The sequence below is a fragment of the Ixodes scapularis genome, unplaced genomic scaffold, assembly GCF_016920785.2.
Source record: "Ixodes scapularis isolate PalLabHiFi unplaced genomic scaffold, ASM1692078v2 PGA_scaffold1__304_contigs__length_218370807, whole genome shotgun sequence".
In the NCBI taxonomy this organism is placed as follows: domain Eukaryota; kingdom Metazoa; phylum Arthropoda; class Arachnida; order Ixodida; family Ixodidae; genus Ixodes; species Ixodes scapularis.
This window is the reverse complement of record NW_024609846.1, coordinates 62,790,533-62,808,023: the sequence shown is the minus strand read 5'-3', so window position 1 is coordinate 62,808,023 and position 17,491 is coordinate 62,790,533. Positions and strand designations below refer to the sequence as shown.

At 43.5% G+C, this 17,491-nt stretch overlaps 1 protein-coding gene across 2 annotated transcripts; it reads right to left on the bottom strand.

Annotated features, from left to right (window-relative positions):
- Positions 1–67: 67 nt before the first annotated feature.
- On the bottom strand, positions 68–16,152 carry LOC8027268 (monocarboxylate transporter 12). Of its 2 annotated transcripts, none has more exons than XM_029968285.2 (5): positions 15,710–16,152; positions 14,310–14,502; positions 8,511–8,654; positions 2,160–3,002; positions 68–427 (listed from the first exon to the last, which is right to left on the bottom strand). In XM_029968285.2, the coding sequence occupies exons 1-5, from the start codon at positions 15,875–15,877 to the stop codon at positions 237–239; spliced, it is 1,539 nt and encodes a 512-aa protein (XP_029824145.2). In that variant the 5' UTR covers positions 15,878–16,152; the 3' UTR covers positions 68–236. The 2 variants fall into 2 exon arrangements, with proteins under 2 accessions (XP_029824145.2, XP_029824148.2); XM_029968288.4 differs by having other exon boundaries at positions 14,310–14,496.
- Positions 16,153–17,491: the final 1,339 nt, after the last annotated feature.

Below are 17,491 nucleotides of genomic sequence, written 5' to 3'. Positions count from 1 at the left end.
AAAACTGGATGCGCATTTTGAGTTGCGATGTGTCGTGTGGTGTCTTCGGTATATGAAAGACATTTCTAAGAACGTTTTTAGAATATTTTATTAAACTTTTTTTTACGATGACAATAAATAAAATAAATTATTCCCCGCGCTGGTTAAACTTTATTTTTAAGTAAGCAAGTGGGCACTTAACAGTATGTTTCTTAAGGGTTTATCCCGTAGACATTCCTTGTAAACGAGGTGTATAATCAAGGGATGAGCGAATATGTCCCCACCAAAATGTTGGTTGTAGTTTGCGTTTGGTCGATAGTCCATTTGTTCTTTACGGTCTTCTGTCTTGCATATTCTGCAACCACCCATGTCGATGACGCCAAAATAGTAACACAACCGCAGGCCACAAAAAGAAGGTTATAAGCGCCAAGGGTGTCACGGAAGTAACCTGTACACAAAAAAAAAGTAAAATTTAAAACGGCTCACATCTACATTTCTGCATTTTTGTTTACCAGAACACAATGTAATTGAACATCAATCATCGAACTCTCTGGCGAGTAAGAGACAGATTAACTCCGTAGTTTCTGTCAATTTGAAAAACGTAGGGCGGGGTACGTGCATAGCATCCTATTGTTTCGCAGCCCATGAGAGTGAGGCATCACCAAATGAACACTCCTAGGTACGAATCACTGAGCGAGACGGGTGAACATAAAAGCTACATGATAGGCTTCTTGAGTTGTCGGTGGCCATTGTAAAGAAATTGTCAATAATTTATATTGTTTATTATTGTTTAACTCTCCTCAATTGTACCTCTCGGACTTTGCGGGTTTGCCGTAGAGGCAGTCCCGCGCCCTTTTAATGCGACTGGACCGTATGGGGGGGGGGGCTGCGCGCGTGTTACTGATGGCATTGCACGAGGCTGTCACATAAACACACCAGGTTTTAAACCTACCTGCCTTGAATTTGCTTTTACTTTTCGTTACTATTGTTTTTTTCGAAATTTCCATATCATTCGCAATAGTGAGCATGCCTTCCGGCTTAGAAACGTTTTGAAGATAAAATGCGAATAAGAGCACCACTTCCGCGTTGCTTCGGGGCAGTATAGCCCTTACGTCACCATCGAAATATGTACGATGTTCGCTTTTGTTTCGGTGGCAGGCACAAGTTTGCCTCATATAACCATTCTTTTTCTCAGTTATATTGTCGTCACTTCCCCCCCGGGACATTTTGGGGATGTGAGGAGTATCCCCAACTAGACTCAATTCCTTCAACCCCTCCCCTCCCCCCTCCCCGTTGAAGACCATGAAGAATGCCCGCGGCGAGGACTACGAGGGTGGATGAAACATGGTGAGTGGTAATTAACGACATGGATGATTGACAACGTCGATGTACGACGGTAAACGAGGAGTAGCGATAACAACGAACGACAACAACGGACGAAGAACGATAACAACGACAGCTGCGAATGACGAACGATAACGACGTACAACAACAACGAACGATGAACCACAACGGTAAACCACAAACCGCAGCCACGAACCCCAATGATGAAATACGAAGAAGCACAGCCGGCAATGACAACGACGAACGACAGCGATGACAACGAGAGATGGCTGAGGATGAAGGTTATAAATTACCACGACCGCATGCGATAAGTGGCGACGACCAATTCTTACGACTAACGACGACGAGCACGAACTGACTTCACTGCCTACAGAAATGAACTATCCGAAGGAACTGTGACCGCGATGGACGATGAGGCTAGAACATTTGGGTTCGCCTTCTGGTGTCACTAACTTGTATGTTTCCTGTGACACAAGAAAATGATATTAATTGTCCTTTAATGCTCTATGTTCATTACAGTCACGGCTCCGCCTGGTGCTTCATTTCTCTGAATAAAACATCCCCATCGAGGCACTAACTCAGGCGATTCTCTTTTAGCTATTAAAAGCTGAGCTCCCAGAGACATTTAAGCAACTTAAAACACAATAGTAGATACATGTGCCGAAAGTTAAGTTCGAAGTTTTAGAAAGGGTCGCCGTCGCTTAATATAAATAAAATTATTATAAGGACTGCAGCAAGATCCATCCCGGCCTCTTCTAATAACATGTTACATTTAGATAGGTTCACATCTAAATAACATTTGGAGGACTAAACTAGCGTAAAAGGATGTAGCTTACCAATAATTGAGGGCTTGGTAAATGAGAAGACTGCTGAGAGTGAGGTCATCAACCCTGTTGCCATGGCTATACTCTCGAGACCAACATACTCTCCAAGAAGTACTGGAAAGAGCACTACACCACAGCCGAGCAAAGCCGCTAGTCCGAGAGTCAGTGTGAAAATATAGCCGCATTCGCTGACGTAAGGCAGCATGATGTATAATACCCCAACGAGGGAAAGCAATAGAATCATCAGTGTGCTTCTCTTGACGAGATTCCTGTCCGTCAACGCGGGCAGGATCAACCTTCCCGCTAGGTCGGCCACAGAGCACAAAGATGTCATTCCGACGGCTTTGCTTTTGGCTATCCCCTTGTCAATGGCGAAGTCGACGAGAAGGGAATTGTAGCAATCGTAACCCAGACCGAACGAGATGAAGGAAAAAGTAACTACGTAGAACATGGGCAAGCGGGCGATATTCAGACCTCTATAAATTAAGTTAGGCTTGTCGTTGTGGCTTGTAACTTGGCCTGTTATGGATCCCGAGATGATGAAGGGTTCAGTCGGCCCTTGAAATCCTAGCTCACATATTTCAGAGGTGTTGCTCACTGTGGCGCGTTTATTTAGCCAGAATGGTTGACGTAGAAACAAGCTGAATGCCACGGAGTTAAACAGTATGCCGCCAAAAATGAGCATGGCATAACGAAAGCCGTATAATCCCACGACGTACTCTAAAAGTTTGGGGAAGACAAAGGTGCCAAGAGTGGAACCGGCGTAGTTGATGCCCATAGCAAACGCCTTGTGTTTAATGAAGTGTTCACTTATGACAATCGGGTTCATTGAATAGACGATTCCACTGCCAAATCCTGCGTGAGAAAAAGAAACAAAGGAAACTTGTGAGCTCCGGGTTCTTGCAGCATTGTCTATTGACACCTACTTTTGAGCAGCGTATATTTCGCTTAAATTATAGTGTGTTGCTAATATTATGAAGTATAAACATGAATTCCCCCTATAACCTTAATACGCGAACCAAACGAAATACCAAGACGAGCACTTCTGTTAGATATCAACCCTTCCCTCCCCCCCCCCCCCCCCCCCCGCGACATTGGAGGAGATGAACAAAGTTAATCTCTTTGTCTATCAGCACGTGAGCAGAATTTTTGTCAAGTTCAGATAACTAACCAGATGCAAGATGTTTCATCAACTATTGAAAGGCATTTGTGAAAAAAAGGTTTGCATGAATGTGTAAAAGATTCATTTTGGTATCGACTGCAAAAGACATCAGCTAAGCACTGTAAAGTGATAATTTAGAACTACCTAAAGTGTACGAAACATGTTTCTAAATATTAGTCTTAGCTGGCACAATCCATTTAGAAATGTGCTGCCCGCCGTTAAAATTTGCCATAGCGCCTGTTACAATGCAGAAAACAAATACGTGCAATCTAAGAAAATCTGTTCTTAAAAGGTTCTTCGACACCCCAAGTACTGTTTCAGCTCGTGAAGACCGGTTTCGCCTCAAGCACTATCACCCCCGTGCGCACTCGAAAGGCAACTGGGTGATGACGAACTCTTTTGCGTAAAAAATGAGCTTAGAAAAACGCCTATAGGATTTTTTTTTTTTTCACACAGAATCCTTTTAGGGCTGCTTAAAAGATCCTTTTAGGGTACAAAAAATGGGCATGACGAAGAACCCCTAAGAGTTCTTTTACAACAATATTTTTTTAGACTGCACTCCACGCTATCCTTTCGAGAAGTTAGGCTCCCTCTAGTTGTCGACAACTTAATAAATGCCCAGGGCGAAGCTTATATTCACACTTCTTCGTGATATGTTCTTTGACGCTCTTGTCGACTAATCACGCAGCTTCATTGACTGCGGAGCCATGATATGATACCCCGGATTCGCCACTCGCCGCGTTTCTCGAGCTATCAGTGACCATATAGGTTCCGCCCTTCCGAAACTACTGGAAGAAATGCGCCAGAAGCTTCGAGTTCAAGGAGATAACAGTGTATGGCGCGCGTCCTCTACGACCACGTGAGCCTTAAACAACACAGCGCTGACATATCGGTTCGCGATGACTGGCGACACGCGCGCGCTGCGGAGGCTGACGTTGTTTCTGGATGTCACTTTCGCTGCTTCTTTGTGCATACACAAACTAGGTGTTCACAAGCAAGCCCCTTCTTTCACATGAGGTGGGGGCTGTACCATACTTCATCTCAGGAGACTTCATCCCAGACACTTTATATCAAAGTTGATTCATCCTAAGGTGTTTCATCCTTCTACACTTTATCCCATTAGCATTCCGCACTGTAACATTTCATGCCAGAATAATTCATGCAGTATCCAGGGCCGTCCAGGAAACTTTCGAGAGCCGCTCACTTGATACCATGTCACCTCATCCCAGACACTTTATGCCAAAGACGTTCTATCCCGAGACGTCTCATCCCAGGACGCTTCATACCAATGACATCCCATACGTGGATATTTCAAGTCAGAAAATCGTCTGTCTAGAAGATAAAATTCATCTCAAAAGACTTTATTTCAGGTACTTTAGGCCAAAGACGTTCTATCTCGGCACGCGTCATCCCAGGGCCCTTAAAACCAAGGAAATTCCATACCTTGATATTTCATACCATACAGTTTCCCGCCTAGATGATGAATTAGTAAATCGGCTTTTCACGTCCGCATCCCGCAGACGCACTTCGCCTTTGTCAAGGCCTTCCCGCACTTTGCATTAATAACCTATCTGTCAAGCAGTACAGCGGTCCCGACTCATTAGTTGGCATCGGGTTGTTTATAGAAGATAGCTACCTTTTGGGCTTCTCGTGGAAGTTCACCGAAGCTCTTCTTCAAAGGTTGCATCTAGACGAAGCACAGGAGCGACTTTGAGAATACGACATGTAGATGCGAGAAATTCCAAAAGGGACGCCGGGGACGTGTTGTTACAGCAGGTGAGACGACCACTCTGACTTAAGGAAACACGTGACATCTACCGAGTCCCGAAAATGTCGTTGCGGCACGTTTACGAGATGAGGTCAAAACTGCGGCCAAACGTTTCCTCGACAACTCTCGAAAGTTCGTAACCGCCTGCCTTCAAGGGCAAGACCGGCAACTATTGCTAAGCTCCCCAAGCTATCTTCACTAGAAAGGATAGTGAACAGAGTTCGACGCGGTACACATGGCGTTGTTCAAGAACCCCACAAAATTGAAGACTTAGTTATACCGGAACACCAGCGTTTGACAAGAACATTGTCTCCTAAATATTTGTCGCAGGGGAGTCGGGACATGGCCTCCGATGATTCGGTAATAATAAATTTCGCCTCTAAAATGGACCTGTGCCGCTTAAACGCCTGTAGCACCTGGTTGTGCGACGGTATACTTAAAGTATCACCAGATATAGTTGACCAGCTTTGGGTTTCTCGTGGCCTCTACAAAGGCAGGTTGCTCTCCTTGCTTTCTGTCTTTGTGCGAACAAGCACGAAACGACGTACAAAAAAAGCAACGCGCATGCTACTTCAGGCTATTGACGATGCCACCTTAAGACCACGACAGATGCGTACAGTAGTCATAGACTTTGAATTGCCTGCCTGACGTCGAGGTGCATGGATTTTTATTCCATTATGTGGAAAGAATCTGGAGCCGAATTCAAGAGCTTGGCATGCACGTGCGATTTATTGATGAATCCAGCTGCCACCTCATGCTGAAGGAATTCGTCGCACTGGCTTCTGCTATATATTGAACGTCTGCGACCGATATCGGATGCTGACAATACAGCTGCTGGAGTTGCTAGGACGAACGTAACAGAACCAAGACTTCTTAGACTACTTCCAGAAAACCTGAGTCGGTCTACACCTTAAGAATCCCAGAATCGCATTAACCATGTGGAATTGCAAGCGCGTGACAGAAGTCAGCCTTCCCGGAACAAAGAACAGCATACAATTATGGCACAAGGTATCCCAAAGCTCTATCGGTGCATCTCACCCTACAGTATTCAAGTTGATGGACGCGCTTACTTCTGAACAAGTCTTTGTGAACTCGCTGACATCCCAGCTCGACGTAGGTCATGAGCCAGGGTTGTATATCAAGAAAGAATACGAGCGTTCAAACAAGCGTCTGAAGAGGATGCTGTAGGACTACAGCACTCAAGACGCAGACAGCTTTCTCAAAGCGTGCTCAAGGCTTGTACTTAGTGATTGTTACTTGAGTGCATTATTCCAAATATAGTCATATGAGGAGTTTCTTAGCCTGAATCGGTGTGCTGTGAAGTTTTGTTATGTTTTTACGTTAATGAGTGTGTAACTGTCAAATAAACATTTCATTTTTTAATATTTCCGGTGAATGTTGGCTTGGCACGATACATTTCGGAAGGGTTTCGCGTGGCATCGGTTCCTGCGATAGTAATTATTTATTGTGTGAAGCTTTGAGAATAACTAAATTGGACTATTACTACAACACTTTTTAGCGGCACTCCAAATAGGGTTAAAAAAAAGAGAGCGGAGATATAAAGAGGAAACGTAATGACTCTAAGTGGAATGAACCGACTTTCGCTAAAGTTCAATACAGCGAGCAAAACCCAAAATGGTAGTATTGTGAAAAAAAGGCTTTTTATCGTGGTTTAATATGGGCCCGTATCAGATAGCAGGAGGTTACAACTGATGAAATTTGCTCGTTTTACATGAACGTGACGCAGCCACGTAGCCAGGATTTTATTTCGACAGGGGGGAAGGGAGCGCCCATGGCAAACCGCGATAAATGGGGCAGGGGAGAGGAGGTTCCAGCAAACATAAGGATTTCGGGCAGCCCCGGCCCCCGGCCCTCCCCCCTCCCCCCCCCCCCCCCCTCCCCGGCTACTTGCCTGACGTGACGGCTATGATGGTCCTCAATGAATAGTCTGGAATGTCTCTTTTTGCATGTGCTCAGCAACTCGTGGGTGCACCAACTTATTCTGGTATGAAAGGTATGGGTATTAGATACCACTGGCATAGAACGTCCTGGTAAAGACTGTCTTAGAATGAAATGTCTTTGCTATGAAGTGCGTGGGATTAACTGCCCTGGAATGAAGTATCCTGCTATAAAGTGTGGCAGAAGCAGTGGAAGCTATAAACCATACTGGTATTTAATATATATGGAATTAAACGCCTTGGGATGAAATGTCTTGGAATGAAACGACTTCGCGCAAAAGTGTCTGGGATGCACTGTCTCGGTATGAAGTATCTTTGGGTGAAGTGAATAGACCCCCAGGTGGGGGCGCCGCGCATGCGCTGAAACCAGAATCACGTAAAATAAAGCGCCTGCGTATGCCCTGTGCCGACACGAGAGCTGCCGCAGTGGTGTAACGTCAGAAAGTTTAGTTGGTGTATAGTTTTTGGATCCCAGTTTCCTCACGGCTTCGTTTTGCCAGATAATAGGAACATAACTCACCGTCTTATTTCTAACGATAGCTATGGCATATATTGACAACGACCACCGTATCCCTTACCGCAAGGAGGTAAAACCTATTAGTTTATTGGTTTCAGGTGATTAATTGTCTAATTATTACTTTATACTCGTAATCTGATGTCTGCCGCGATCGATAACGTTATTCCGCGGGACTACTGTTCTTATTTTGTAGGCTCTTATTTGTAATTCTCCTTCGTCTTTGGTAAACGCCATGCAGAGTAAAATAATTTCGAAAGGTTGTGAATCAGAAAGTGCTCAAATAACTTCCGGAAATAAAAACAGACAAACAAAATGGAAAAAAAAATAGAAGTGATGATGCGAACTCGAATTTTGGGTAATATCCTGTTCTCTGCTCTGATATGCTATTTCCTTCGGGTGATATCCTATTTCTGCAGGGAGGGGGGGGGGGGGGGGAGGTTTGTTTTTTACGTTGAATAGAGAGAGATCAGAACGATCGATTTTGCTAGGGCCTATTGCAAGATGTAAAGAAAAAGTACTTTCCATTGAGGTATACATATTACAATGACTTGGCCCACCAAAGTCCACGCCTTTTTTATTTTTTTTAAAGCTGAAATAGATACTTAAATATAAACGACACAGTTAGCCTGAAAGCAGATTCCAGTTTTGATGCGGGTGACAACCAGGAATGCCACAAATAATTGTGCTTCCGTACTCTTAAACATTCAGATTTATTCGCCCAAACGTAACTGGGTGGTTAGATGAAAACAAAAATGTACGCTACATTCGATGCTCTGAAAAGCACAGCTCGAGCCATCGGTGGCCATTAAAAGAACATCGGCTATTGCACTGCTAAAAAGATCAACTTTACACGGCTCAGAATTATGTTGACAATATGTGAAAAATCGATGCAGAACAGATTCATCACATATCGAGCAAGAACTCGCACGAGGTATCAATAGTTTGCGTTGTTACTTACCATGTATCAAGCCCAGAGTCAAGTGTAGCACCCAAATGCTTTTGACAAAAACACACAGCGCTACACCCAAGGCGGACACGATGCTCCCAAAGATAATCAGGGGTCTGGTAGTAAAGGCGTCTCCAAGGAAGCCCGCCAGCAATCCTGCAAAAGTGACAAAACACTGCCATTGTTTTTCACGGCATCTTTCTCACACTTTAAGCGCAGGTTTTTACGCGTACCGTAGACCCCCGTAATACTCACTCAAACGGATATATTTAGTTGACCCAGTAAAAATTCTTATATTTTTTTTTCTTAAATCGAAACGCACATACAAAATATGATAGCGATACTCGATAAAATACAATGCATGCGCAAAGACGGCTGCGAAATATCGGGTATCTTTACCGGATTCATGGGAGCGATATACTAGAACTCTCTAATTTCACCCGTTGCAAATAATTCTGCCTGTACTTTATTGCAGCATAAGAAATGCAGGACAATCTGGATATCCAGAACAAGCAGGATAAAAAATTCATGGCAAAGCCCTCCATTATTTTCAGTTTTGTAAGCGAACTCTGGAGTGGAGGAAAACAAAGCCAAAGTAGAAAGAGTGAAGGGCTTTAAATGTATTTAATAACAAGGAAAATAAGGAGCACCAGGTCATCTGGGCTTAATCCGTCATTGCTGTCTCGGGGTGGATATAATGGCGATTAAATAAAATGAGTGAGACGAGCCTCCTTTTTGAAGCGGAGGAGGGGGTTGAAAATATCTTTCCGGTGCTTGGGGGAGCCAGATAATCTCGTCCAGTCGGCCTAGCTTTTGGGTCTTCTAGAAATGCTTCGTAGTGCTTATTTTTTTATTTAAATATTTTAATAATATATTAAATATATATATATATAAATACACATATAAATATAAACATAAAAACAAATTATAAAAAATAATAAATACAAAAATAATAATCATAATATTGATATATATTTAATATTCCAATATAAAAAAAATAATTATAGAAACTAGGTATAGTTATTATTATATGTCTATGTTTAGGACTTAATGCGCCTTACACAATCCTTGGATGCTTATGCATTGCCTGCTATGCCGCTGTGTATGTTTTATGTTGTCTTGGCGTTAGCGTAACGAGTTTGTCGTGACATTCAAGCGTGATGCATCTTGTTTGAAATCTAGCACATAAGCACATTTTTATTAAAATGTTCATTCGCCGCCGGTTGTTTCCAGCCGAATAGGAGAGTCCAAGGTGAATTTGAAATGCGGTATTTTTGTTTTGTTCACCTCATAAGACCAGGCTCTTTGCGGAGCACTGTATGTTCGCGGACGACCTTTTTTAGTTCGGCTGCCTTCACTGTGAGCTTTCTGAGTTTCCGTGACTTTCTGACGTCGCACGAGCTTTCGAAGTGCACGCGCTGTTAGTTAACACAGCAAGGAAGGCGCGCCGTGATATTCCGACAACCGAAGGGTATGCTCTTACCCTTAAGTCTGTCAGTGAGTGTTGGCTCGGGATCTTCTACTGGCTTTATGTGTGCTAGGATGAGTGTCTAGACAGTGAGAAGTCTTTCTCTCTTTTAACTAGCTTCCTATGTATGCGTCCCCGAAAAGGAGTATGTAGGCCAATAGAGTATGGCTGTTGGCATCTATCTCTTCAGAGGCGATCAGACGGCACTGATTACAAGAACGAGCTCCTGTACAACGCCCTGTTCTTATCAATCCTCTCAAGAGGGTGGCTGGCCATATCGAAATATGTGACCCAGCAGCATGCCTTAAAGGGGCGGTGCAACGATTTTCGGACTTCGGTCAAAGATTTCTGGAAGTTGCCCCCTGACACTTCTGAAGTAAAGAACAGAAAACCGATTTCGCCTGCGTTTCCTAGTTTTTGCGTAAAAAAAAGATAAAGATTGGTATTTCGGGCACTCCTCAACTCACTCCCAGTCTTCAGGGTCACACCTGGTCGCACTCCCAGTGACGTCATTCGGAGTGCCGTGTACCTTCCCGTGTGCTATCTCAGAGGACGCTTCCCCTCCCTCTCTCTGCGTGCATTAGCGGGCGCTATGCTGCAGCTTAGAGCCGAGCAAGGTCACGTAATCTTTCCGCCGTAGTTCCTTCGGCTGCCACTTGGGGCTGCAGGTGGGAAAAAAAGCTCGACTTTTGCTTTGCGATTATGCAGCGGAATCGCGACATTTTTAATGAAGGAAACGTTTTCTCTATCCTCTGGGACACGATAAACAACGTAAAAATGACGAGATGCAAATTCTTTTAATCATAAAAGTGTTGCACCGCCCCTTTAAGATCACGACTCTGGCTTGCTATATTCTACTATAGTCAGATACTGAACCCTGGCCCAGTGACACATTGTTTGGAACGGCGTGTTTCTATAGGAGAAAAAAAAGTGGCATGGGCGCATATTGATCGCGCTGCGATGTATCGTTCTAATAATGTTGTCAATTTAGTGATTTTTCACTTCGCTTAAAGGTGTAAAAAGTATGCCCCAAAGACTTACATCAATGTAGCCTCGGGTGTAAGTCTCTGGAACACCCCTTTAACACTCCAAACGTTGTAACATTTCTTGGTGTGCTGGTCTGAAAAACAACCCCAAAGCTTTTTTTTTGTATTTCTTTTAATGGCTTTCCCTGCCTTTTATTACTAGAAACACGCAGTTGTCTTTAAGTGCCGCATCGTAATTTACCTTTAATTTAAGTGGCACGTTTTTTTTTTGTTTTTTAATCGTAACATAGTTTGTTGCCTCATAGAACGTTCTTAATATTTGAAGGATGTCAAAAGGGTTTGGCAAAGAACGCTCGCTGCGTGGAGGTAAGGCGAACGCACTTTTGGCCACGTGTTCGCTGCACTGATCTCGATTTCAACTTTAAACAGCTTTAACAGAGGTTGCGTTAACTACTATTCCAAATAATTATTGTCTTCACTAGTCATTTCTACTTGGAAGTACATTACTTAGAATTCCATATATGTTTTACGTGACATATGGACGAGGACAAAGCAACACACATTAAATATTGTCTTTGCGGAGACGCTGATCTCCGAATTGGTGCGTTTCAATTGTCTAATCTATATGTATTGCGGTTGACTAGTCAATGAGTTCGTGATTCCTCTCTCGTGCGTGTTTTATTTCATCAATATGTTCTTTTTTTGTGCATCTAAACGCTGCATGTGGAGTTTGTTTATTCTTAACTTGCTTAATTTATTTATTGCGTGACTGGTCTCTCAAAAGACTGGAGTTGTTATTTACCATTTGCAACGTCTGCAAATAAAGAAAAAAAACGTTGTCAGATTTATGGTCTGCAGAATCGTGTAACTGAAAACAAAGTAGTGAGAAAAAAAAAGTAAGAAGGAACAGATCCTATTCGAAAATGCGCGCCATCTATCAGATGATAGATTATTTGTATTATTGTTTATTGTATTTTTTTTATAAATTTATAGTGATTTTATTATTGTTATTATTATATTGATAGATTATTGTACAAGCCATACTCATTAGCCGGGTCGCCTATGGCACGCCATATTTGTCCCTCAAAATAACCGAAAAATCGAAACTTAATATTGCCCTGCGCCAAGCATACAAGACCGCCTTAGGACTACCTCCCAAAACTTCAACGAAGAATTTGTTGCTACTAGGAATTCACAACACCTGGGAAGAGTTACAAGAAGCACATCACATCTCCCAGTTAGAACGCCTTAAATTAACACCTACCGGACGAGCCACACTGAGAAAGTTAGGCTACGCAACACCCTCCTTGCAAGACCACAAAGAACGAGTACCTCTGCACCTAAGAAAAGCCATTCGTGCAGCCCAGATCCCGAAGAACATGCATCCGGTTAACAATAAGGCTCGGCGCATTGCTAGAGCACGAACCATGAACACCAAATACGGCGATAGCCCAGCTGCAAGATACACCGACGCGTCCCCGTATCCGCATAAGCCAGCCCATGCTGTATGTGTAACCAATGCAGCAGGGCAAGAAATGACCGCACTCACAGTCCGCACAACATCTACAGAAGCCGCCGAAGAAATTGCCATAGCCCTAGCCGCAACGACAGGCGACGATATAATCACAGTGCTCACAGACTCTCAGGCAGTGTGTCGGAATTACCTACGGGGACGCATCACGAAAACAGCGCTTCGCATCCTCAAGGCCATCCCCCGGCTCCCCGAAGTACACCTAGTCTGGGTACCCGGACACGAACACCTCGAAGGTAATGAGGCGGCACATGCCGCTGCCCGCGCGCATGCACACCGGGCCATTACCCAAGAGGGAACAACCTCACTTGTTGCCCCCACGACCGACCTGCTCATCAACTATGCCGACATACTAGCCCACTACCGTCACGACCGAAGAAAATACCCGGCACCGCACCCAAGATTATCAAGAGATGAAGCCACCACCCTCCGAAGACTGCAGACCAACACATATCCCCACAGAACCCTTCTTCACGCCATCTATCCCGCTCAATACCCCGCCACTTGTAATTTTTGTCCTTCTCCCGGCAACCTTTACCATCAGGTATGGGAATGCCAACGAACCCCGGACCTCACTCCCAAACCCACCCCATCCTACGAGCAGTGGATGGCCTGTCTGACCAGCCCGGACCCTGGGATCCAGCAAGACTTGGTGACAAGGGCCCGGATAGCCAGCCGTAGCCAAGGTATCCCGGACTAAGGATGCCCTCCACCGGGCGGGTGCCCTAACATCTGCACCTGATGCTCGATAAATAAAGGTTTATTCATCATATCAGATAACGTTCCCATTATCCGGGTTCGTCATTGTTCGGGTACGTACTCTGAGCATGTCTTGGATACCGGAGCTGCGCCACCGCTCGGCGAGGACTCGGATCCAGTCAAACGCCTCGTGACCAAGAAACAGCCACCGCCAATGTTGCTTGACGTGGTGTTGAAAAGAGCCTATCAGTGCAAAGCACGCCGTGCACCTCGCCTTTCGCATCGTTAAAGAACATCATTCCCTGTTCATTCCATGGTAACAGACTTCTTTAGAAGCAATAAGCGTAGCTAGCCCAGGGCATCTTATTATCGCTCTGTTGCCAACGGGATTATGTCAATAGCAGGTATAGAAAGCCGAACAACGAGTCCCTAAGCAAAAAACATAATAAGCAACGCCCCGGGATTCTTAGCCTGTCAGTTAACAGAGTGGTCAGGATTGCTAAATCAAGAAACGTTTTCTCCTTTGCCCCTTTCCAATCATTTGGATAAAAGGCGCTTACACATACAATCTAGCCAGAGGCGCACTATGGAAGCAATGGCGAAGCGATTGAGTTTATCTGGATTTTCGGAGAACACTAAAACCAAGGCTATCTGCGGCAATTAGTGCCTAAGCGATGGCAAAATAAACCTACAGGGTGTGCAAAAAAAACGAAATGTAATCGCCAGCCCGGGACACAGTAACAGTCTGAAAAAGGCACAAGGGTGGTACTTAAAGTTTAGGATTTCTGGTTTAAAAAAAACTTCTACGAACAAATACATCAACTGGTAGTCGTGGACTTTTAATTGGTGATTTTATATTCACTGGTGCTTTAGCACTCTCCTCAAACGTTCGAGGATTTAAAACATTCAATATCGGAAACAAGACAGATTCAAGTAAAACAAAGGTCTGTAATTATTGATATCAATAACCGGTGTCCAACCTTAAGTTCATCATTCAGGCTTTCTTACAACACACCCTCAAAAACCGACCAAAAAATTTTTTAAGAGAGATTTGTTGAGTGTTTATGTCACTCGATGGTGGTGAAGTACCGTCGAATCACGTCCTCAGTAAGGGGTAAAGGCCTGACCTGACAGAAATCTTGCACCTCCCAAGATCATGATTGTCCAAGATGCCTCCTGTCGGCTCACGTTGAATTCGTTCATAATGGTCACATAGAGAAATCCAGAGCTTCTCAGCGGAGCCAAGGCGAATAAGGTGGACAACGCACAAGCTGCCGCAGTTAGCCAGCTGTGGATGCTGTCAGGCCCATGTTGCTTAAACTGAAAAACAAAACAATAAACCTTTTAATGTATTCTAGGTAGCTTGTTTTAAATATTGGCTTGTATAAAGCTGACAGTCTTTAATGACAAATACATGAAGAGTAGCGTGCACAATGGGACACAGTTGGCCCAATCAGGTATTACGACAGAGTTTTTTTCAATTTAGCTCTAAATGTTAATGCCAAAAACAAACTTGGCACCAAAATCTGGTATCTTTGCTTAGAAATTCGCTAATAGATTAATATTGAACATTCATTACAGCCGCCTTTTTCTTTGTGACAGAGCAAAAAATATATGAGATCGTGAGAACGAGCTGGATGCGACGCGCTCTGCGTCTCATAATATTTGACACGGATAATAATGTCGCACACAATCGTTATAGCGATGGATGTTCGTGGTGTGGCCGGGCAATAGAAGAAATATTCAGGAGCTCAAAATTTGTAAGATGTTTTGTTGGGAGCGAAAGTGGCGAGTAACTTTCTACATCGAGGCCTTCTAGGGGGCCAAATGCTTAAACACGTGTGCGTGCGCGTGCGTCCGTATGTGTGTGTGTGTGTGGGCACGTGTATGTGTGTGTGTGCGTGCGCGCGCGCAAGTGAGTGTGTTTGTGGATCTGTGCAATTTTTGTTTGCGCGTGTGTGTTAAAGATACGCATTCATACTTTGAGAGCACCACCGGCAAGGCAACTTGAGTTGAAGAGCACAAAAACTAAACATTGCTCACATTAGCACATTAATTAATGTGCGCCATGACGTGATTATCTAAACTTATATTAAAACTTTAAATAGAAAATCTCGTTGCGACCAAAGGAAGATGTATTTTAGAAAAGATCGGCCACATGTATTGCACACTCATTATTGTATAGTATTGTAACAAATCTAGTACACTACCGGGAATAGCCTCAAGGAGTTTGATTTGCCTTAGAGAGTCAAGTTGTTTTTCTTTTTACATAAAAATTAAATTAAACCCCAGCGCAATTAACTTGAAGCTTCAGTAAGTTTTAAATACGTCGGCAAATATCCCTTGTATATTGAGCAGAAAATTGATTTGTAAATGTTGTCGGCATGTTGTTCAATCCCTGTCGTATCGTTACGACGGGGATAGAATATCAACGCACAGTTCCTTTGCAACTTGCGAAGGGGTGGCGTCCGAGCTCAGGGTATAATTGAAAATTTTAACCACGCCATACTTCAACAATTGAGCTTACCTTAGGCTTTGCCTGGGGATAACTAGACGAACACTGCAGATGCTTCGGTGAAGCGTAGAATTCTGGTGATGAGTCGCCGAGAAAGCTGATGAGATTCGAAGAGGAACAACTATAAGGAATGCCGGCGTAAAGGTCTCCTTGCTTCTTAATTTCTGTTTCGGTCCTCATTACCACAATAATGGAGGTAGGTTCTAACAAAAGATGCTTAAGTTTCTGGGAACTACACTTGGGAGATCACAATTCAATATATCGCAAGTAACTATACAACAGTTATGGTGAATATCCAACCCTCATATAGTGAGTCCATATTCACAGTCGACTAGCCTATTTTGCGGGCTCCGCTGCAAGAAAAAAGAGCATGAACCACCAGCTCGCCCAAGCTGAAGTATTAACAAGAAAAGAGCAAAGCAACCCGTTATAAGCGACGTTGGTTCAGCACCGGATGTGAAGCTCTGTCCACTACAGATAAGGCACTACTGCAAAGAATAACCTTTGTAACGAAACAGATAAATTGCTCAGGCTCTCTACACCTCCCACTCCTATCGGCGAACCGTCATCTTTTTGCATTGTTTGCTATCAAATATTTTATTGGTATCCTTTCAGTTTCCATGCTAATGTCAGCCCAACTTTGAACGTCAGCCCAATTTAGACATAACTAAGGCATCCGGATGTTCCTTTTGTCGATTGTTTGATTTTTTTGTTTTGTTTAAACATGGTGTGTTCAATCAAGAGCAAATAGGTCGAGTTGAAACTAAAAGGTAGACAACAGATGTCTTGAGCAAATATGTAGTTGTTAATATCTAAGAGATGGCAGAGACGAATAATGAAGGCTGATTTCACCTTAGCTTGTGACGTTCATATTCAATTGCAACGACAGTGCTATCAAGGGAAAAATATTCTTATTTCACAAATTTTTTTTTATATTTAAACATTACTGCGCTGCGTCAACTATAGGTGCATTAGGAATTGATGGGCAAGTAAATAGCTTTTGTTTAACGACTTTGTCACTGAATAAATGTAATGCTAAGCCTATTCTGGGTTGCGTGGAATGAATTTCAGAATCAGATTTGAAATGTCACAGCGAATTAAAAATTACCGAATGTCTAGCGGTAGTATATGAGCCACTCCAGGCGGCAAAATGACCCTGAGATATATATATATATATATATATATATATATTATTGGTAGTGTTCCGGGCCTTAAATGGTTTTGTAACTGTATGTACTGATTTTTGGTGTTTTAGTGACCCCAATTTACAATTTGTAATCATCGTGATACTCAAAAGAAATATTTGCACTCTGATTCTTCCCATTTTTCGACACCATTGTTCGTTCCTGGTCAGTACACTTGTATGTATTCGAGACCCTCCTTTCTTCACAGCAGGGCAAGGTCCAGGGCCGCATATAAAAAGAGCTGGGGCGCTATTTGAGATCGCTTGCAGAAAAATGAGAAATACCGAATGACTGAGCTTGGGTCGAGCGCAAACGCAAACCGTTTCACCGCGCCTCACCAAGGTCACTTTATTTTGATGCGTGACTTTATTGACAATTCCGGTGTTATCGGCTTCAAAGTGCAGGTTTGGAAAGGGGCGGGGGGTTCAAGAAGCGTTGAAATTTCATCTAGAATAAATTTTTGTCTGAATAACGGTTGCTACCAGGCGCAAAAGAAAGGGATATGTAAAGAACCATGTGTAGAGCCGGTGCAATGTCATATCTTCTCGGTCATATGACGAAGCCAATGCCAAAGCTAGGATGAGGGCCATATTAGTAAATTATCGATGTA

Bases quoted from the DNA above. Each gene is read 5' to 3' on its own strand.
- LOC8027268 (XM_029968285.2), bottom strand. From the start codon at position 15,877: ATGAGGACCGAAACAGAAATTAAGAAGCAAGGAGACCTTTACGCCGGC. The intron at 14,503-15,709 runs GTAAGCTCAATT...TTTGTTTTTCAG, and splicing joins ATCCCCAGGCAAAGCCTAAG to TTTAAGCAACATGGGCCTGA. The intron at 8,655-14,309 runs GTCAGGCCTTTA...TCACTTTTGCAG, and splicing joins AGGTGCAAGATTTCTGTCAG to GATTGCTGGCGGGCTTCCTT.